The sequence below is a fragment of the Scomber japonicus genome, chromosome 17 (assembly GCF_027409825.1).
Source record: "Scomber japonicus isolate fScoJap1 chromosome 17, fScoJap1.pri, whole genome shotgun sequence".
Lineage (NCBI taxonomy): Eukaryota > Metazoa > Chordata > Actinopteri > Scombriformes > Scombridae > Scomber > Scomber japonicus.
In genome coordinates this window covers 23,811,465-23,828,745 of record NC_070594.1, presented here as the reverse complement: position 1 = coordinate 23,828,745, position 17,281 = coordinate 23,811,465, and the positions used below count along the sequence as shown (strand labels likewise).

Here is a 17,281-nt window from a genome sequence, read left to right as displayed (position 1 = left end):
GTTTGTGCATGCCTGGATACACCTGCACACACAATGCAATACATCCTTTACATATAGCAGTACATCCACGCATCTCTTTTTGTTTTCCATGTGTTACATATTGTATTTATTATTTTTGGCATATTTTCATTATCTTGTAGAACAGATTCTGAAATCTGAAAATCACATTCTTGCCCACTGTTTTTGCTTTTAACTTATTTTCAAATATACTTTTAGATAGTTTGAGTTACGATTTTGTGTCTCAGGATGGTCTGCTGCTGTTACAATGCTCATTAAATTGCACACTTGCATGCAATTCATACACTTGCCAAGTACTGTATTAGGAACACCTGAGCAATCTAATGCAATCCAATACAACAGCTCTGCTACAAATGATACTTTTATGAAGCTTTTAAAGTTTCAGTTTTTGTTGACATTGTCAGTAAAGTGATAATTCTCCTTTATGTTTATTATAGAGGGTATAGTGGATGGTGATGTTGAACTAAAGTGCATTATATTGAGGTGTTCCTAATATTTTGTCCAACCCATTAACATATATAAAGAGGGCAAAATATTAGGAAATGCAAATGCATCCTGAAAGTGGCTGAAAAGTTGAGCATCATCTGTTAAAATACATTCAGAGTTATGTGTGATCAGCTTTTGCACTTGTTATGGATACTAATACTAAATCAATAAATCAATAAATCTTATAATCTTAATCATTGATACTTATAGATTGCTTTTGTGCTGTATTTTTTGTTCTTTCTTCTTTTTAATTGATGCTCGTTCTATTTTCACTATCCACAGGAATATCTAATTTCATCTTCTTTCTGTCTTGATGGCAGAAATGATTGAGCACATTTGTTAACTGTAAGTTTCAGAGAGTTTTTTCCTTTTCTTTTCCAGTCCACTATCTGATAAATTTAAACCAATCACCCTCTGGAGGTGTGAGGTCACTGTCACATCACTCAGTTGTAATATGAAGGCGTCAAATAAAGACAGCTGCCACTGACCTGACACCTCGTACAGACGTGGCACTGAAGTTCCACTCATGGATCCCCTTGTTCTGCAGGACAGATCACAACAAATAGCATCATTACATCAATGTGTCCCCTGTGGGATAAAACATGTTGACTGATAGCAGCATTAAAACATTATCTAAAATATGCTTATTGACTTTACAGTAATAAAAAGTCATTAGTGGTTTTTAATTTTATTAGCTACAGGAAATGAAAGAACTAGGAGCTGATATACTGTAGCAGGTTCACTTGTATCAGTCTCTGGCCAGCAAACCACTGCTCTTTATATGCTGTGGAGGTAAGCAATAATGTACAACAGCATGAGAAATAATCAATAATGCAGAGGCACAGAATTCATGAAAGGATCTAACTAAAGATCACATCAACAATTTTACTACTTCTTCTTTTAGCAATCGCAGTGAGTATGTTGGGTTTAACCATTTACCGAATATAAAGCATCAGTATTGTTGCTATGGTAACATGCAGCCGTTAAAAGCTAAGTGCTGATTCAGAACCTCTAAAACTATATGTGAGGTGCATCAGTACATGATTTTAAAAGAAACCTACCAGCCAATCGAAAAACAGGCATTTTTGTTGGTAAAATTCTGTGGTAAAATTATTCATTGTCATTAATGGTCTCCCAACATCCACCATTTTTATTTATTTCTATTTCTATCTTACAGCATTCACTTTATGTACAGTTTGTGAAAGTGTGAGATTGAAGCATTAATCCAATCACTTTCTGTACTTGGAACACATACAGGTTATTAATGTGTATATTATATATTATGTTCTCTAACTGCATCAGACACCCACCTTGTCATCAGAGGCGACGTGCCAGATAGACACTGTATTGTCATCCACGTCTTTGTTTATGGACAAATATGAAGGCTGGTACACTTTAGTGGGCTCCAATATCAGCACCTGGGAAGGAGATGTGTTAATTAATATCATTTGTTCAACTTCGGTTTAGAAAGTCTTTAGTTTGCTGAGCATGCATGATGTTTGTCCTGCAATACCCACATTTTGTGTTGAGCCTGTTAACTTAGGTTAACTTACAGGGAATCGCACTGAGGAGACGTCCTTTTTCGTTGCCTCCACCAGAAAGTCCATCCAGAAGTCCACCAGCTCCTGTTTGGGTGCTGGTTGCTCCATGCCTGGCTTCTTGAAGTGCTGGTAGATCAGGATGGTCTCCACCAGCGAGCGCAGATACCTGAATTCAAACAGACACACAAAGATATTAAAAAAACAACCATTTATCCATTGTGCAGAACCCAAATCTTTATTTCACTAAATGGCTGGCAACAGGCAACATTGCTGTTAAAAAAGGCAGATAATGACCTGTGCAGTTGTGTATTATATTGTTTTAAACACGTGAGCATAGATCATGAAAGATGAGAAAAAACAAGTAAGACCCTAAAATGGTGTTTCCATGCCGAGTTAACATTTGTCTTTGTGGCATTAATGGAAACTTAAAAAGTTTTCACAGGACTAACACAAATAAAGAACAGCATGGTCTCATGCACTGCAAATACGAGCTGCAGATAGTTTACTGTATGCCTCCACATGCTGCACATCTGAGGCAGGCTCATAAAATTGTGTGGAATGAATATAAACTCTGAAACTATGTCTCGCAGGCAATTAAGACTTTGTCCTTCCACCATGAAATGATTATGTGAGAATGGTGCGGATTAGAAGGTCATTTTTGTTACGTTTAAACTGGTCCGACAACCCATCACAAATACATAGGTGAAAGTTTTGGTTTAGTTAGGAATGGTTTGAGGCAAAAATATGGTAGAAATCTTGCAACATTCAGCAAGTTTCTAGTTGTGTCTCCTGTTGAGGAAAAGCATTTTTTATTTCACTTTCCATTGTAACCCATTTTTAAACACTGGTAAATCCGTTCAATCTGTGTAAAGAGAGGGATGCTGTTCAAATGAGCAAAAAGGAGCTGCTTGTGATATTTTCTGTTCTCCAAGCGAAATACACCAAATGCTTGCACAATGGCCACAGATGGCCACTGTGGTTTCAAGGGAAAGCAGAGCACACTTCAGAGCTCGCTGACGCAGGCGCAGTAGGAGATGGATGTGGTCTAAATGTGGGTTGTTGATATTTTTTTCGGCATGATAATCCGAGAACAGTTTATCCGTGTTCTCACCAGATGGGGGCTTTGAGTTTGAAGAGTTTCTCCGAGGCCTGGATGACCCTGGTGTTGTCGCAGGCCAAGATGCTGGCGCCCAGGAAGAAGCCCACATCCCAGTAGCTCTGCAGCTTGTCCAGGCTGCCTTTTTTACCCAGCAGGCTGCTCAGCTTCACCCCTGGAACAAACAACGAGACTGACGGTGAGGTATTTCACATAACAGGAGGACCATTTTTGTCTTGTCATGATTCTCTTTGGGTTATTGCCAGAAGGATTTCATGCAGACGACATTGCAAAAACACCTCAGAGCATTCTTTGAGTCTACACCGATATATACCACAACCTTAATTATTTACAGCTATATTCTTTAAGACATGCAAGGTGATAATGATCTTGGCCTCTGCTGCTACACATTCTCCTGCAGGCACCACCTGCCCTTTTTGAGAGGCAGGTAGGAGTCGTGGGGATAAGCATGGTGGTGAGAAGGGTCTAGAGGGACAGAAGGTGGGGCTAATTTAGGGAAATGCAATCTGATTCCCAGAACTGCCTGCTCTGTTTCCCACATTCCTAAGCTCCTGAAAGCCTCGGATTTCAGGGCAAAAGCAGACGATTGGGAACAAAAAGCTTAACTGCATGCTTGGTTATAAAAAAGGAGGAAATAAACAGATTTATTCTTTATTAAACCTGCATTTTTTTGGTCACTTTTGAGGCACCACATCAAATTGTAAACACTGACATAATATCAGTATGAAGTTAATATAGTGAACATTTGCCTATTTACACATCCTGCACACATGCAGCAACAATAGCATTCATTTGTAGCTACGTTTCCTGTAACCTGATATAAAGTAAGACCAATATTGACTGTTTTTAGTCCCCAGCAAAACAAACATCTGTCTCTTTAGCTCAGTGCGCCACTGTGTTCACCACCTAGCAGCTAACCATGTCTGTCTGCTGTGTGGTACTGTTTGGAAGCTGCCAGCTTTAATGATAAAAGGTGAGGGTGAACCGAAATGGTGTACAAGTGACTCTTCTGCAATTACACTCTTTCATTGTTGATGGGTTGCAAGTCATTAAATACAAGCTTTCTTTCTGTAAAGTGGTCCAATTTGTGACCTAGATGGATATGACTGATCACGAAGGACGGAGCTGAGTCACTGGTTAGTCAGCAGGCACCACAGACTCAAATGAGAAGCAGCATATTCAGGTCAAAGTCACAGGCCTGTCACGATCGCTAGTTTTGTTGGACGATATATTGTTGCGATAAACGATATTATTGTAATTTAGAGATCATTTCATACCACTGATATAATGATAATATAATAACATAATAATGTAGCCAATGTGATATGAATAGTCTCTTAGCTGCTAATGCAAAGTGTGGCAATATTGAGGTAAAAATGATCAGGGTCAGGGCCTACTTTAAAGGCGCACAAATGTCTAGCGCCCACCAACTCACCAACTTTGCGAAGCTCAAAAGACGTGTCAAACTGGTGTCCGGCTGCCAGGAGGAGAACAGCGTAGTTGATACCGGAGTGTAGTGTTGGCTCTGACTCAAACCCCTTTTTAAACCTGAGAGGAGAAAAAAAAAGACTAATAAACACTTTTCATGCAAGAAATGCGTCACTGCCACTCCAAATCCCCCAGCATCTTCGAGAAAACCGATGGATTCATGGGTCTCCCCCGGCTTCCTGAGACACGACGAGTTAGGGAAAAAAAAACAATTACAGCCATATTGAGTTGGGGCCACGGAACGGCAAACTGCAACCGTGAGCACCCTCACAAAACAAGAAATTTTATTTATTTAATGAGTAATCTGTTCTGCTGAGGGAAGGAGTGTGAATATTATTAGGAGCCTCTTGCCAAGTTTAGACATGGAACTGAAAATAACAGCCAGATGGAGCTTGATTATTGAAGAAGCATATTCAATCAACATGGGTGAGAGCTTAAAAAGCAATTTCCAGAGGACAGCGATCAACAGTCTCGTGTTATTATTATTATTGCTCTGTCATTTAGTCGACTTCCGCCAGCTACTGGTAGGCTTTACATGCTCACATGATAGTCATACGGAGTTGGAGGAGAGTTAAAACTTCCTCAGTCTGCCTTCAGAATTGCCTGAATTGCTTAATTTTTCAAGACCTGGACTCCACAAGGTGCTAGAAGCCTCACACATGCTTCTCACTCCATGCTGACTCATTAGCACCACGGAGCTCCTGCAGGTTTCTCAGCAGCTCTCTCAAAGTTTAGATCTGGACTGAACTCAGGCTTGCTGTCTAGTAAGTCATTTTCTTAGAAACATGCTGAGACAATGATTGATGAAATTATCCTGTGAGCAGTTTCCTAAAACAGAAAAAAGGCCAGACTGCAATAAATGCAGAATCAGTGAAACACTGTATGTGGAGCAATGATGTGATGTGACCCAGTGTCCAGTTGGTGTAACCAGTGTTTTTTTAATAAAGATGTGATTATATATGGGAAAATAAATGTGACACTATATTTTGTAACACATTTTACGTAATTTATCAAAACACACTTAGAAGAAATGGCTGTTTTTAGGATTAAACTGCTCAATATTGACAAAACTTTAAATTTAAATGTAGTAACACTCCAAAGTAATTATTTTAAGTGCACTTAAATACACTGTAGGTGGAAGAAAAATTTAATATTTATCATTCTTTTGTGGTTACACCATTTGACATTTTCAGGAGCATTCAGTCTTACTTTTGGTAAAAGAGAAACGGTGCAAATGTCATTTCAAATTACATAAAACCAACATAAATACTACAATTACAGCCTGATGCTGCTTTTAAATCATTTTTTTATATCGCTCATCTTGCCAACTCATATTTGTCACAGACTCATGTATAACTGTGACTCCCTCCTTTTTTTTCTGTTGTACTGTGTCATCCCTGCATCTTCCTCTCTCTTTGTACTATTAAGTTTTTCTTTTGAATTGTTATTTTAAAAGACCAATAAAAAGATTTACAAAGAATAATTACAACAGAGGGGTTTAGATTAAAGTATGGAACAGAAATATTGTCTGAGGCTGTTCTTCCCTTTACAGTCTTCCTAAGAACTGACATTGAAGGTAGTATTAAGGAGTGGTTCATTACCAAGAAACACGATTCCAATGTGCCGATTTTGCATAAATTTGGAAAGGCGTCCACTTAAGGAGTAAAAAGATTAAGCTTCTTGAAAGAGGGCGAAGTGAGACGGTGCAATGTAATTCAAAAGCTTTGATTGGCAGTAAGGGGTCTGAAATGATTACCGTACCACTTCTTTCTTCATCTTGCACCACCTGCAGCTTGTATCGCTCACACAAAGAACATAAATGAGCCATGAATTCATCTTGTTAACACTTCCATTAGCATTTTCCATCAGAAGCTTTTATCCTGACTATGTTATTTTAATCATTGCATTTGTGAAACCTCTGCTTTCAGGTGTGAGCTGAGATGACTGATGTACCGAGCTGTCATTTGCAGACTTGACAGGATGAAGTTAATGGCTTATTCAAGGCGCCATTTATGGTAATCTTTTAATTCTGCGGCGCTACAATCCAGTGAGTCACTTTAAAGCCATCTATCATGCATCTTGCCTTTCAAACTATGTAATCTAACAATATTTATATATTAGATGATATGACTCAGTGTGTGGAGAGGCCCGGCTCTCTTACCACTGTGTGCCGCTGTCTCTGCTCTGCGTGTCGGTGAAGTGAGACTCCAGGAATATGTCCTTATAGATCCGTCCCACCAGGCAGTAGATATCCGAAGCCACCTGCTCATCGCCCTTCACCAGAGGCAGCATGATGTCCAGGGCTTTCTGTCTGTCGCCCGGCAGGTTCCTCCTAAACTCACACACACACATGCACAAAAACACACACGAAACACAGCAAAGCACAGTCAGTCAGGAAAGAGTTGAACTCTAATGCTAATCATTTTAAACTTGAGTGAAAATTCTCCCTCTATAGATTTATTTTCATCTACTATTCATAGAAGGAACACTGTCTCTGGTATTTGTGACTATGACAAGCACTATGACAATGTAAACTACAACTTGGTCTGTTGTAAATACATGAATTGTTGTACACTGTCTTCAGTGGCTCTGGAGGGAATTTAAAATATGTTGTGGAGTTGCATTATGAGAAGTAATAAAATTACCGTATTATGTAATGTATTATTATGGAATTACGCATTTACAACATCAGAGTTTTTATTTTAAGATTTTTTTTTTCTTTTTTGCCTTTATTAGACAGTATGTGGCATAAAGGCCGAGAGGAAACAAACAGAGAGAGAGAGGAATGACCTGCAGCAAATGTTTCTTGTAGGAATCGAACCAGGGACGCTTCCTTTATGTGGCTTTAACCACTCAGCCACTAAGGTGCTCCAGAGATTCTTTTTGAATGAGCGTACAACTCTCATTAACACCAGCTCCCAAAGAGAGTGTTGCATTATAGCTTCTTTGTAGCTTTAATGTTGCTATGCTAGGGAGTGTCTCTAAATTAGTTTATAGTGGTTTTGTTAGCCCTAAAACTGTTTAGTTACTCCAGTTTAACCTCCAGTGTTTCTGACGGCTCATGCAACGGATTTTTCTGCTGGAGGGAAAAAAAAAAACTGCAAGTGAACACAAGTTCAAAGTGTCTTCTAACATCTTAACTGTAGAAGTGGATTGTGGAGTGTTCTGTCAGCAAACAATTACTGCTGTCATAGATAGTGAAGAGCTCAAAAAGAATACAGTGTGAGACATGCAGAAAAGTTATTTAACTGCTTTCAACAGCCAAAAAAAAAAAGAGAGAGTATGAGTGTGTGACTGATAGATAAGTTACAAAATATGACATTTAACTTCTGCTTTAATGTAAGTATATCATTTGTATGAGAGAAGAGGCTTTAAGTTGGCAGGAATCTCTTCTGCTTGGATTAATGTCAGGAAAAGTGTGAAAGTGTGAAATCCCCAACTTTATAGAACTGCAACAGTTTATCACTTGAGTGCCCTTTTAAGTCTCAGACTCATAATATTTAGCAGTAAAGGCTTTGAAGAAAGTTAATAAAAAAGTTTCAAGTGTATTTTCGTTGTGTGTGTTCACAGTTTTTCCCAATAAAACTGACTCTGATTAAACACAAAGTTGTAGCCATGACAGCTTCAGATATGGATGTTGCTGTAAAAAAAAGCTACAACTTCTGAAAACGTGGATGCTTTACACATATCTTCAACCCAGCAGCACAGAAGAGCTTCACAACCACCACGTGTGTAATATGGTCACAATCTCCTCTTTTCTTTCTGAGTTATGCTGTTGAATAAGGGCCACGAAATAATTTTTGTTGAACATTATTATAGAATAGAATAGAATAAAACTTTATTGTCCACCATGATGGAAAATTGTCTTTGGCTCACTGATAACAGGCGTACAATAGACATAAAATACGTAAAAACCATAGAATCCATAAACTCCATAAAATCATACTTAAAATACATAAATACATAACATATGTAGAGGAATGGAGTTGACTTTTGACCTTTTGGATGTAAATGGTCTACACTGCACAATGTCATTCTATTATATATTTGTGTGAAACTGTCATAATTTGTTTATGAATTCTTGAGTTATAACCAAACACATGTTTTGACCTTTGACCACCAAATTGTTATCAGCTCATCCTAGAGTCCAAGTACAAGTTTGTGCCAAAATTTGAAGAAACTCCCTCCTGAGATATTGAGTTCATGAGAAAGTGACAGACAGACAGACAACCTAAAAACACTACTCCTCTGTCCTTGCCTGTTGCTGGGGCCGAGACATAATACATTTCTCAAGTAATCAGTGTTGTTTTTACGCCTGAAGCAAATACATTAAATGCTGCCAGTAAAAAAAAAAAAAAAATCAAAAATACAACACATATAAAATAATTACTTACATATGTGTTAGTGTTGGGAACGGAGTGGTTGGAGCAGGGGTGTGCGTGAGTGTGGAGTATGTGTTCGAGCATTAAACTATGTGTTTGATTGTTTGCGTTGCTAGGTAACAGCTGCACAGCCATTGTTAAAGGACAGTGATACCTGGCACAGAGGAGGCCATTAAGACTCCATCTTCAATTTCTGAGGTTACCGAGTTCATTAGAAGAATTGTTAGATTTATTTAGCGCTGTGAGCCTCCAACTGCACTACAGTGGGTCATTCAGGTAGTGAAGGAACAATCCTAACTAATGAGTGAGGCTCTGTAATGAATAATCTATTTAACAGACAACAAATGGCGAGGAAGGGCTGTAACTTCAGCTGTTAATTGGTTGAGTTACATAAATGTCTGTTGATGAAAGCTTTCAGATTTCCTTTTCTGTTTGCTCAGTGTCCTGAAGTGATGCGATTCAGGCTTCCGCTTTTTATTCAGACAAAATGAACGGCTAGACCTGCAGCGATGTGCGTCGGGCTCCGTGCTCCTGAAGACAACTTGGAAGCAACCAGAAAGCAGAGAGGACGGTTGGCTTAACACATATTTGTTTGTGTGCTTGGGCAGCCTCAGACGCCCTCCTGCAGTGCACAAACTCTAGGTGGTGGAGGGATTTTAGCGCTCGTGCAGAAAATCTCATGGTTTGGCTCTGCACATGAGATTTGTAGACAGTGAGAGAAATAGAGAAAAATGGAGCTGTATCCTTTAAAATGTACCAAATTTGTTGGGAAAAGAAATACATACCTACAATATCATGATGTATGATTGAATGTATTATCTGGATTTATATAATATTTGTTTGATGCATCATTTCATGTGATTATGTAATAATGTGATCAGGAATGACATAAAAGCTATGAGTGTGATATGTTGAAAGTAACTGCTAAAGAAGAAATCATCCTTACACAAACACACAAATATGTGGTATTAAAAATCAACAAAGGTCTCTAATCGTCAACAAAGAGCTCTATAAAAATCTACCCTGAACATCAACTCCACAGTGGGAATATTTGTTCTTTGGAGTATGAAACGTCGATCAGGCTTCGTTCCTCGTGTTCCTGAACGTGTCATGACACAGACATCAGAGAGAAATGACTGCTCTAAACCTCCAAAGTTAATTCCCACGCAGGCACAATGTGTGCTAGTCATGAAATAATAATAATCCCGATAAACATAACGTCGTCTCCGAGGAGAGAAGGTTAAATAAAACATACAAGCTGACAGCTATCACCATGGAGACCGTCCAGAGGGAAGAGCGCTCCGGGAGACGAGACCCCGGCTCTCTCCTTGTGTGTCTCTCTTTCTTCTTTTTTAGAGTGTTGATGGGTGTTTGGGTGGAAGAAACTGTTCCCTCGCTCCTGTCAGACTACCTGCTGTGAGTCTGGCGCAACAGCCCCTCCTCCCCACCTTTGAGCAGCACTCACATGCCTGATGCTGCCCCTGCTGCAAACACGAGGCTTAAAACCAATTAGTCCACACACACTTCAGCCTGGAAGATTGACAACAATCGCCTCCCATGACCACGGTGTTTGTTGACAAGGCCAGCAGACCCGCCTACCTAATTTGCATATTGAGAGCTGATCATAATGTGGGCACAATTGAGATAATGAGTTAATATAGTAGGTTTAATCCAAAGACCCGTAGATTGGATGTTATTATCTACATAATGATAAAGATAAAGATAGGTTAATACCAGCTGTAAATGAAGCTGTAGTCTAATGTCGTGTATAAAACACCTGACAAATTAATACATCCACTACACCCAGAATATTCATGTGGATATCTACCACATAATAAACTGGAAAGTAGGACAAAGTCTCAGAAATAAAAACCACTTTGAGTAATCTTACGGTATATAACATCCAATCCAATCAGAACCTTGCTTTAATTTGTGTTAAAATAATATGCAATAAATCCCAGCACTATACCCATTGTGCACTATAAGAAAAAAAAGAAAAGAGAAAAAAGATAACAGTTATACCGCAGATGACAATCTTTCCGTCACGTAACCATCACATATAACAGCTCTAGTAATTACAGTGACTCATCCAGCTGCAGTTGAAATGGTCAGGAGTGAGGGGCATAAAGAAACCTCCTGCAGGTGTTTGTCTCTAATCACGAGGTGCTGCTCCAAACCTGAGGAGGATTGTGTCTCAGTATCAACGATGGAGAGAGTGTCTTCAGTCATTAACACTTTCCCGCATGAAAAATGTCTCACAAAAATGTCACAGCGAGCCGCCTCGAGCTCACAAAACACAATATCACATCCTGGTAATGGGCCAGTCGGTAACAGTGAACACACGGGCATCTTGGCACCCGGCAGCAAGATTCTACAATCGCTGCCAAATTAAAGAACAGCACGCTTTTTATTGCTGTTTGAGGCTGTCGCACCACCAAAACCACAGGAAGTTTACAAGCAAAGCAGCTGGTGACAAACAGGCAGGCAAAACCTCCTGTGTTTTACATCTGTCTTTTTCCTGAGCAGACACAAATGCTGCTAATATTATTGCTGCTGTTATGTAGGAGGGCAGAGCTTGAACACACTGCTGCTTGCAACTCCAAAGTCTGTGGGTTTTACTTCATCATTTAATTGCAGTTAAAGAACATTTTCCCACCCGTGTTAGTTACAAAATCCTTTTCAGAAATCCATCACAAACATGATGATTATGAACAAATGCTGCACATTATATAAGACTGATATGAGGAGTAAATTATGCTCACAAAAATAAAATATCACACATTTTTTAATTCTTAAAATCTTAATACAAACATTAATTCTAAGGGTGACTACCAGATATATCAAACATAGTAAGTAGTTTTAAGACCAAAAACAACTACAGTACAATACCCAATAACACAAACCCCAGATCAGGATCTAATGTGGTATAATAATGATGTATACAAAGTGTCCTCATGACAGAAAATAAAGGGGATGAGATGGAGAAAGTCCATATTTTCTATACCAGAAGACATTGGAGTGTATTCTTCTAGTTTAAACACTGATGCTTAAAGATGTAATGCATGTTTTCAAGAATGGATTCCTCTCTGTTTGTATCATGCACATGCACGAGGACAAGAGTTCACGTTGTTCCACTAATTGATAATTAGTGGCAGTAATGTACCAACAAATGTAGTAATACACCATCAATATAAGATAGAATAAGATGCAATAAGATAGAATAAGAGGAAATGCATTGAACATATTTATGTGACCTCAAAGATGCACAACAATGTGTTGAGCAGATAGACACTTTCTGTTTCATTTAATAGAAAACTCCACAGGGAACGTTTGACTATTAAGAATCTGATGAAAAAGTGCTAATGTCTCTTTTAAAGGGCAAGTAGGTTTAATCTGAACTGCCTGTCAAGCTTCAGAAACCTACACCTTTGTGACAGAGGGTGGGTTGAACAAAGAACTGGTTTGAACCTCTCTATGTAGCTGTTTTTTTCATTCTTGATTCAACTATTTCTGTCACTTTTCATGTGAACAACTGAGTGCAACAGTATGAAATCTTAAAATGTGAGCTGTTATCCAAGTGCTTAAACGTGCAAACCTAGGCTTTATTATCAGTTTATCTCACAGTTTCAGGATGAGTTATTATTTGATAGAACAGCATCAAGCAGGTGTATTTTGTTCCTCTGGTATATTAAGCTAAAGATGTTCTTTCTTTTGAGTATTTAGGAGAAATGTAAAATAATCCTATACAGTATGTACATATTGTATCAGCGTTGTGTATGATGTGTTTCTGTTTCATGCGTGCTGGTCTAGCTCTCCATCTTACCGATTCAGTGCAAAGGCGTAGTGGAACTTCACATGTGGATGAGCCACGGGGTCAAAGGTCGGAAGCTTCTCCAGAGTCTCCACCAGCTTCACGACGGACTCATAATCCTAGATGACAAGATCACACACGTGAACTGCTGCTGCTGCACTCATGATCATTGTTAAGCATTATTGGACTATCATCTCCTCACCAACGTCCTCCAAAGACAAACTCCAACTCATCAAAGTAGTCAGTTTCCCATGTCCTTGTATTCATTCTTTCAACTGTTTGCTTAACACCAAAAGCACTTCAATAATAGAAGTGTCCCCTTCATCACGTTTTTGTTGCTCCTGCACTATACCTAAAGCATGCTGAATAATTCAACCCGTCCTCAATGCTTGTTGTCCTCATGAATGATTCACAACCCTAACCCTATGGTGAGTGGGAGGATCTGGACGGTGAGTGTCATCACAATGCAGAAACTTGAGCGCGTAAAGAGAGAGAGAGACACATTTAAGACGAGTGGACCAAAAGCTTGGCCTAGAGCTCTCTATGGGTGGTCTGCGATGGCCCCTGTCTGAGTAAACAGCACTTTCAAAGGGACGACAGATTGATGATGAGGCAGTGACCTCTCTATAAGTTGTACAGTAGCTTCCTCTGCCAAGGTCGGGGACATCACACACGCACACACACACACACACACACACAGATCATCTGTTCTATGTTGTCTATTTGAACTTGAGGGAATCAGTGGTTTGTTGAATGTCTGATTCCACCCTCACAATTTATCCTAGAAACGTTTTAGGATGGCAAGCTGGGAGTTTTTGCAGTCTCTTTGTAAAGACTTATGATCTTAAGGTGTAAAACTGGAAACGGAAAACAGACGGAAAACAGCTGAGCTATTCTGTTCAAATACATCGATTTTTTTATGTTATATGAGTGTTGGCCAATGGAGATTTCTGTGAGATTGAAATTCTACTTGAAATTGAGCTGAAACTAACTAAATTAATTCATTAGTTGATGGCCAGGAACTATTTTGATAATCAGTAATTAATTACATTCAAAACATTCACTGTTTCTCCAATGTGAGGATTTTCTCATTTTCTCAGGTTTAGATGATTATTAATTGAAAATCCTCTGTAAAAGTTGTGATGGGCACTTTTTCAGCTTAATCTAGAGAATAATCACACATTAATCAAGGATGAACATAATTGTTAGTTGTGGCTCCACTGCTTCATTCCAACGTTTCTTTATTCACTATATGTGCAGATCTGTTTTCATCAACCTTTTGATCTGAAGTTCTGCATATCTCCATCCAACTTTATCTATTTGCAAATACCCAGGAGGAAGCATCTGATTAAGAGGACGTGTTGTCTCTGTGGTGGCTGGAACACCTCGAGAGTGGTTTAAAGTACAAAGTGAAATTTCTTTATGACACAGAACAAAAGCACAACTGGATCTAAACTCTTGTTTCTGGTGAAGGCAGATGGTGTAAATGATTAGAAACCACTTCCAGCATGTGTAGCACTGTTCATTAAAACAACAGGAAGCATCAATGTTATCACCGCCATCTTAACCAGGGGCAACCAATTGTCCCCACAATGGTTTAATTATGCAAAGGCGGCACAGTTAATTTGGCGATAGTTACCTGGATATCCCTGTACGTCAGCAGCAGGTTGATGACGATGTCGACTGAAAGGCACTCCACGTTGTCCAGCCGATGTTGGATTCGGCTGAGCTCGGTGGCCAGCTCCATGCCGGTGTACAACTCTCGAGCTTTACGGATCTCATTCAGAATCGTCTCACGAAAATACTGACTGTGAGAGGAGACAAATTAAATATGCATCATCTTTGTGTATAATCTTTCCAGTAACTTAAGGAACAACTTCTAATCAACACCAACTGAATGGTTTTGGTAGTTTAGCTGCTCCGTGATGGGAAATTCTAACATGACTGGAGTTTTAATTCATTTCCTTACTGCACTTCCGACTCATTTTTGTGTTTTTCATTTGAATCATTTGATAAATGTTTCAATATTGCAGTAAAGTATTGATGGAAGTAAATAGGACCAATTTACCCAAGCTTGGTTTGTTGGTTATAGAGGAAACAGTGAGATCAAGACAATTAATAAACTGAAAACAGATTTCTTTAGAAAAAAACAACTGTGAATATACTCAGCTGTTTGGCATTCTTAAAAAACACAAAATGTTGTTTTCTCTCTTTCCGAATGTTATAATATTGCTTTTTTAACTTCTTTTCTAATTGAGTAAGGTATGCATCGGAGAGTGCCCTGTATGTGTGTATAATATGTCCCCTTTAGTGTATATCAACCTGGAATTTGGCAATATTGACACCGACTAATGTCTTATTGTCATTTAAAAAGCTGGTGTCAGCCCAAGATTTCACATATCAGTCTAAAGAAATAGTTATTTGAGAATGAACACAGTTAGTTGATAGTACAAGTATTAGAAAGCCAGGTCAGACTGTCTAGGAAAGTGGTGTCAATGCTGTCAAGGCAGAATACTTGGCATGTTGTTATAAATAACCATTATAAATAGCAGTCATGCTCCTTCACACAATGTACAGTATGCGTTCCTGTACAAAGGAAGGCAGAGCTGACATCTCTCTGCTGTGTTCACTGGTTTTAACTTCTTGGAGACAAACGCTTCAACAAACTGCACGTTTTTTTCTTCTTCTCTGCCTGTAAAAAACCTGAGTCACTAACTGGCTGCTGCTTCGCCCGCTGGCAGCAAAGCCTAAAATATTACTGAGGCGGTGTAGATGATTGTTTTGTTGTAGTTTAAAAAATAAAATAAAAAAAGTAGACCCACGCTAGTCAAAGTTCAGGCATGCACTACATAAAAATAATTAAAGCAAGTAAAAAAACAGGAAGCGTGGGGTAATAAAAAAAAGGCCTGTTCTGATTAAAATAAGCCACAATGTGGGCCAAATTTTGCTCCATGGAAAGAAGAAATGTATCTAATTTGTTTTTATTAATTTATCTCTGCTACACTTTGCATTTAAACGTCTTATTAGCAGAAAGTGTTTCTCTCAGTAGTTACCTGAAAATTTAAGGTGATGAAGATTTTAGGGTAATTACCTTCCTAATCCTCATGACTATTAATCTCAAATGCAGAATGTTTTTTTTTTCCTTTTAAATTCTATTATACTAGAAGTTCCTCCTTCATTGTATAGATTCCTGTGGGTCCTACACAGATGACAGTAAACATGAAGTTGAACCTCACTGGTCTCAATGGTGAACAGATCCAATTGAGACTTTTATAATCTCTGAGGTGGCATTAAAACATCCAACAGAGAAGAAGAGCTATACTTACTGGGAGTTGGCTTGTGACACTTTGAGCACCTGGATGAAGCGGTCCAGCAGGGGCATGCAGATGGGCCCCAGCAGCATTTCAAAGCTGGGCTGCATCAGCTCGGTCAGGCCCTTCATCAGGCTACCCTCGCAGGAGTACACCTTGTTGTGTGGCGTCACCATGTACGGGATGAAGGTGTAGTTGGCTGAGCATGTCTGTTGGCAGAAGAGACACAGTTTGGGTCAAAAAATAACTACCATGAACTATATTCATGAAGGCTGTCATTTCTCTTAAAGGATGTGTGTATTCAAAGCCTGATATATCTTACTCCTCTGTGCTGTTGACCTTTGTGTTATTGTCCAAAAACTATTAAAAACACACCAGTGAGTCACACTGTTGCTCTGAGTGACATGTGACTTTACCACAAAGACTTTGGTCATCATAGTTTGTTTAGAAATGGCTCCAAAGACTAATAACAGCAATCATGTTTTTAGGAGAGCTTAGCGAGAGAGTTGACTTATCATAAAACAAGCAATGAAACACAGAACAGCATTCCTGCACATGCACAGATGCTGCTGCCTTGCAAAGAACTGCTCTCTGGAGACTGGAAACGTGACTGCTGTTATTTGTTTTCGAAGCCATTTCTAGCCAAACTAAGATCACTGTAATCTATGCGATGAAGGAACATCCAGTGCAACAATGTGGCTCACTAATGTGTTTTCAATAGTTTTTGAATAACAATGAAGGTCTATGGCGCAGAGGGATAAGACATATCAGGCTTTTGATACATACAATACTTGTAATGTGCAATTCATTGTTGGTTTGACTCTGCACACGAGATTTGTTACCAGCTACATCCTTTAATAACCAAAGGCTCTTTCATATGGTACATACAAATGTCTTGTTAAGTCCACCTTCTGTTAACAATGATCTAAATGATGTCACTTCAATTTTTTACAGCTCACTTCATAGACACTGTATAGTAAAACATTGCATTGTAAACTGAAGGAGGAAGCAGACTGCCTGGAGGAAGTCTGAGCTGTTTCCCCTGTTTGAGACAGTTTCAGGTAATATACATGAGGCTTCAGCTCTGATCTGTGTCTACACAGACAATAGAGTTTGCAGCTTTGTCT

General features: G+C 39.0%; 1 protein-coding gene across 2 annotated transcripts in view; it reads right to left on the bottom strand.

Annotated features, from left to right (window-relative positions):
- map3k5 (mitogen-activated protein kinase kinase kinase 5) overlaps positions 1–17,281 on the bottom strand; it is a 72,443-nt gene that overhangs the window by 25,012 nt on the left and 30,150 nt on the right. For both annotated transcript variants that reach the window (XM_053336788.1, XM_053336789.1), the window contains exons 4-12: positions 16,170–16,363; positions 14,483–14,651; positions 12,856–12,962; positions 6,812–6,982; positions 4,598–4,710; positions 3,157–3,316; positions 2,058–2,211; positions 1,815–1,922; positions 993–1,045 (exon numbers count right to left, since the gene is read on the bottom strand). In XM_053336788.1, the coding sequence (XP_053192763.1) occupies positions 993–1,045; positions 1,815–1,922; positions 2,058–2,211; positions 3,157–3,316; positions 4,598–4,710; positions 6,812–6,982; positions 12,856–12,962; positions 14,483–14,651; positions 16,170–16,363 (1,229 nt within the window). The remainder of the gene's footprint in view (positions 1–992; positions 1,046–1,814; positions 1,923–2,057; positions 2,212–3,156; positions 3,317–4,597; positions 4,711–6,811; positions 6,983–12,855; positions 12,963–14,482; positions 14,652–16,169; positions 16,364–17,281) is intronic.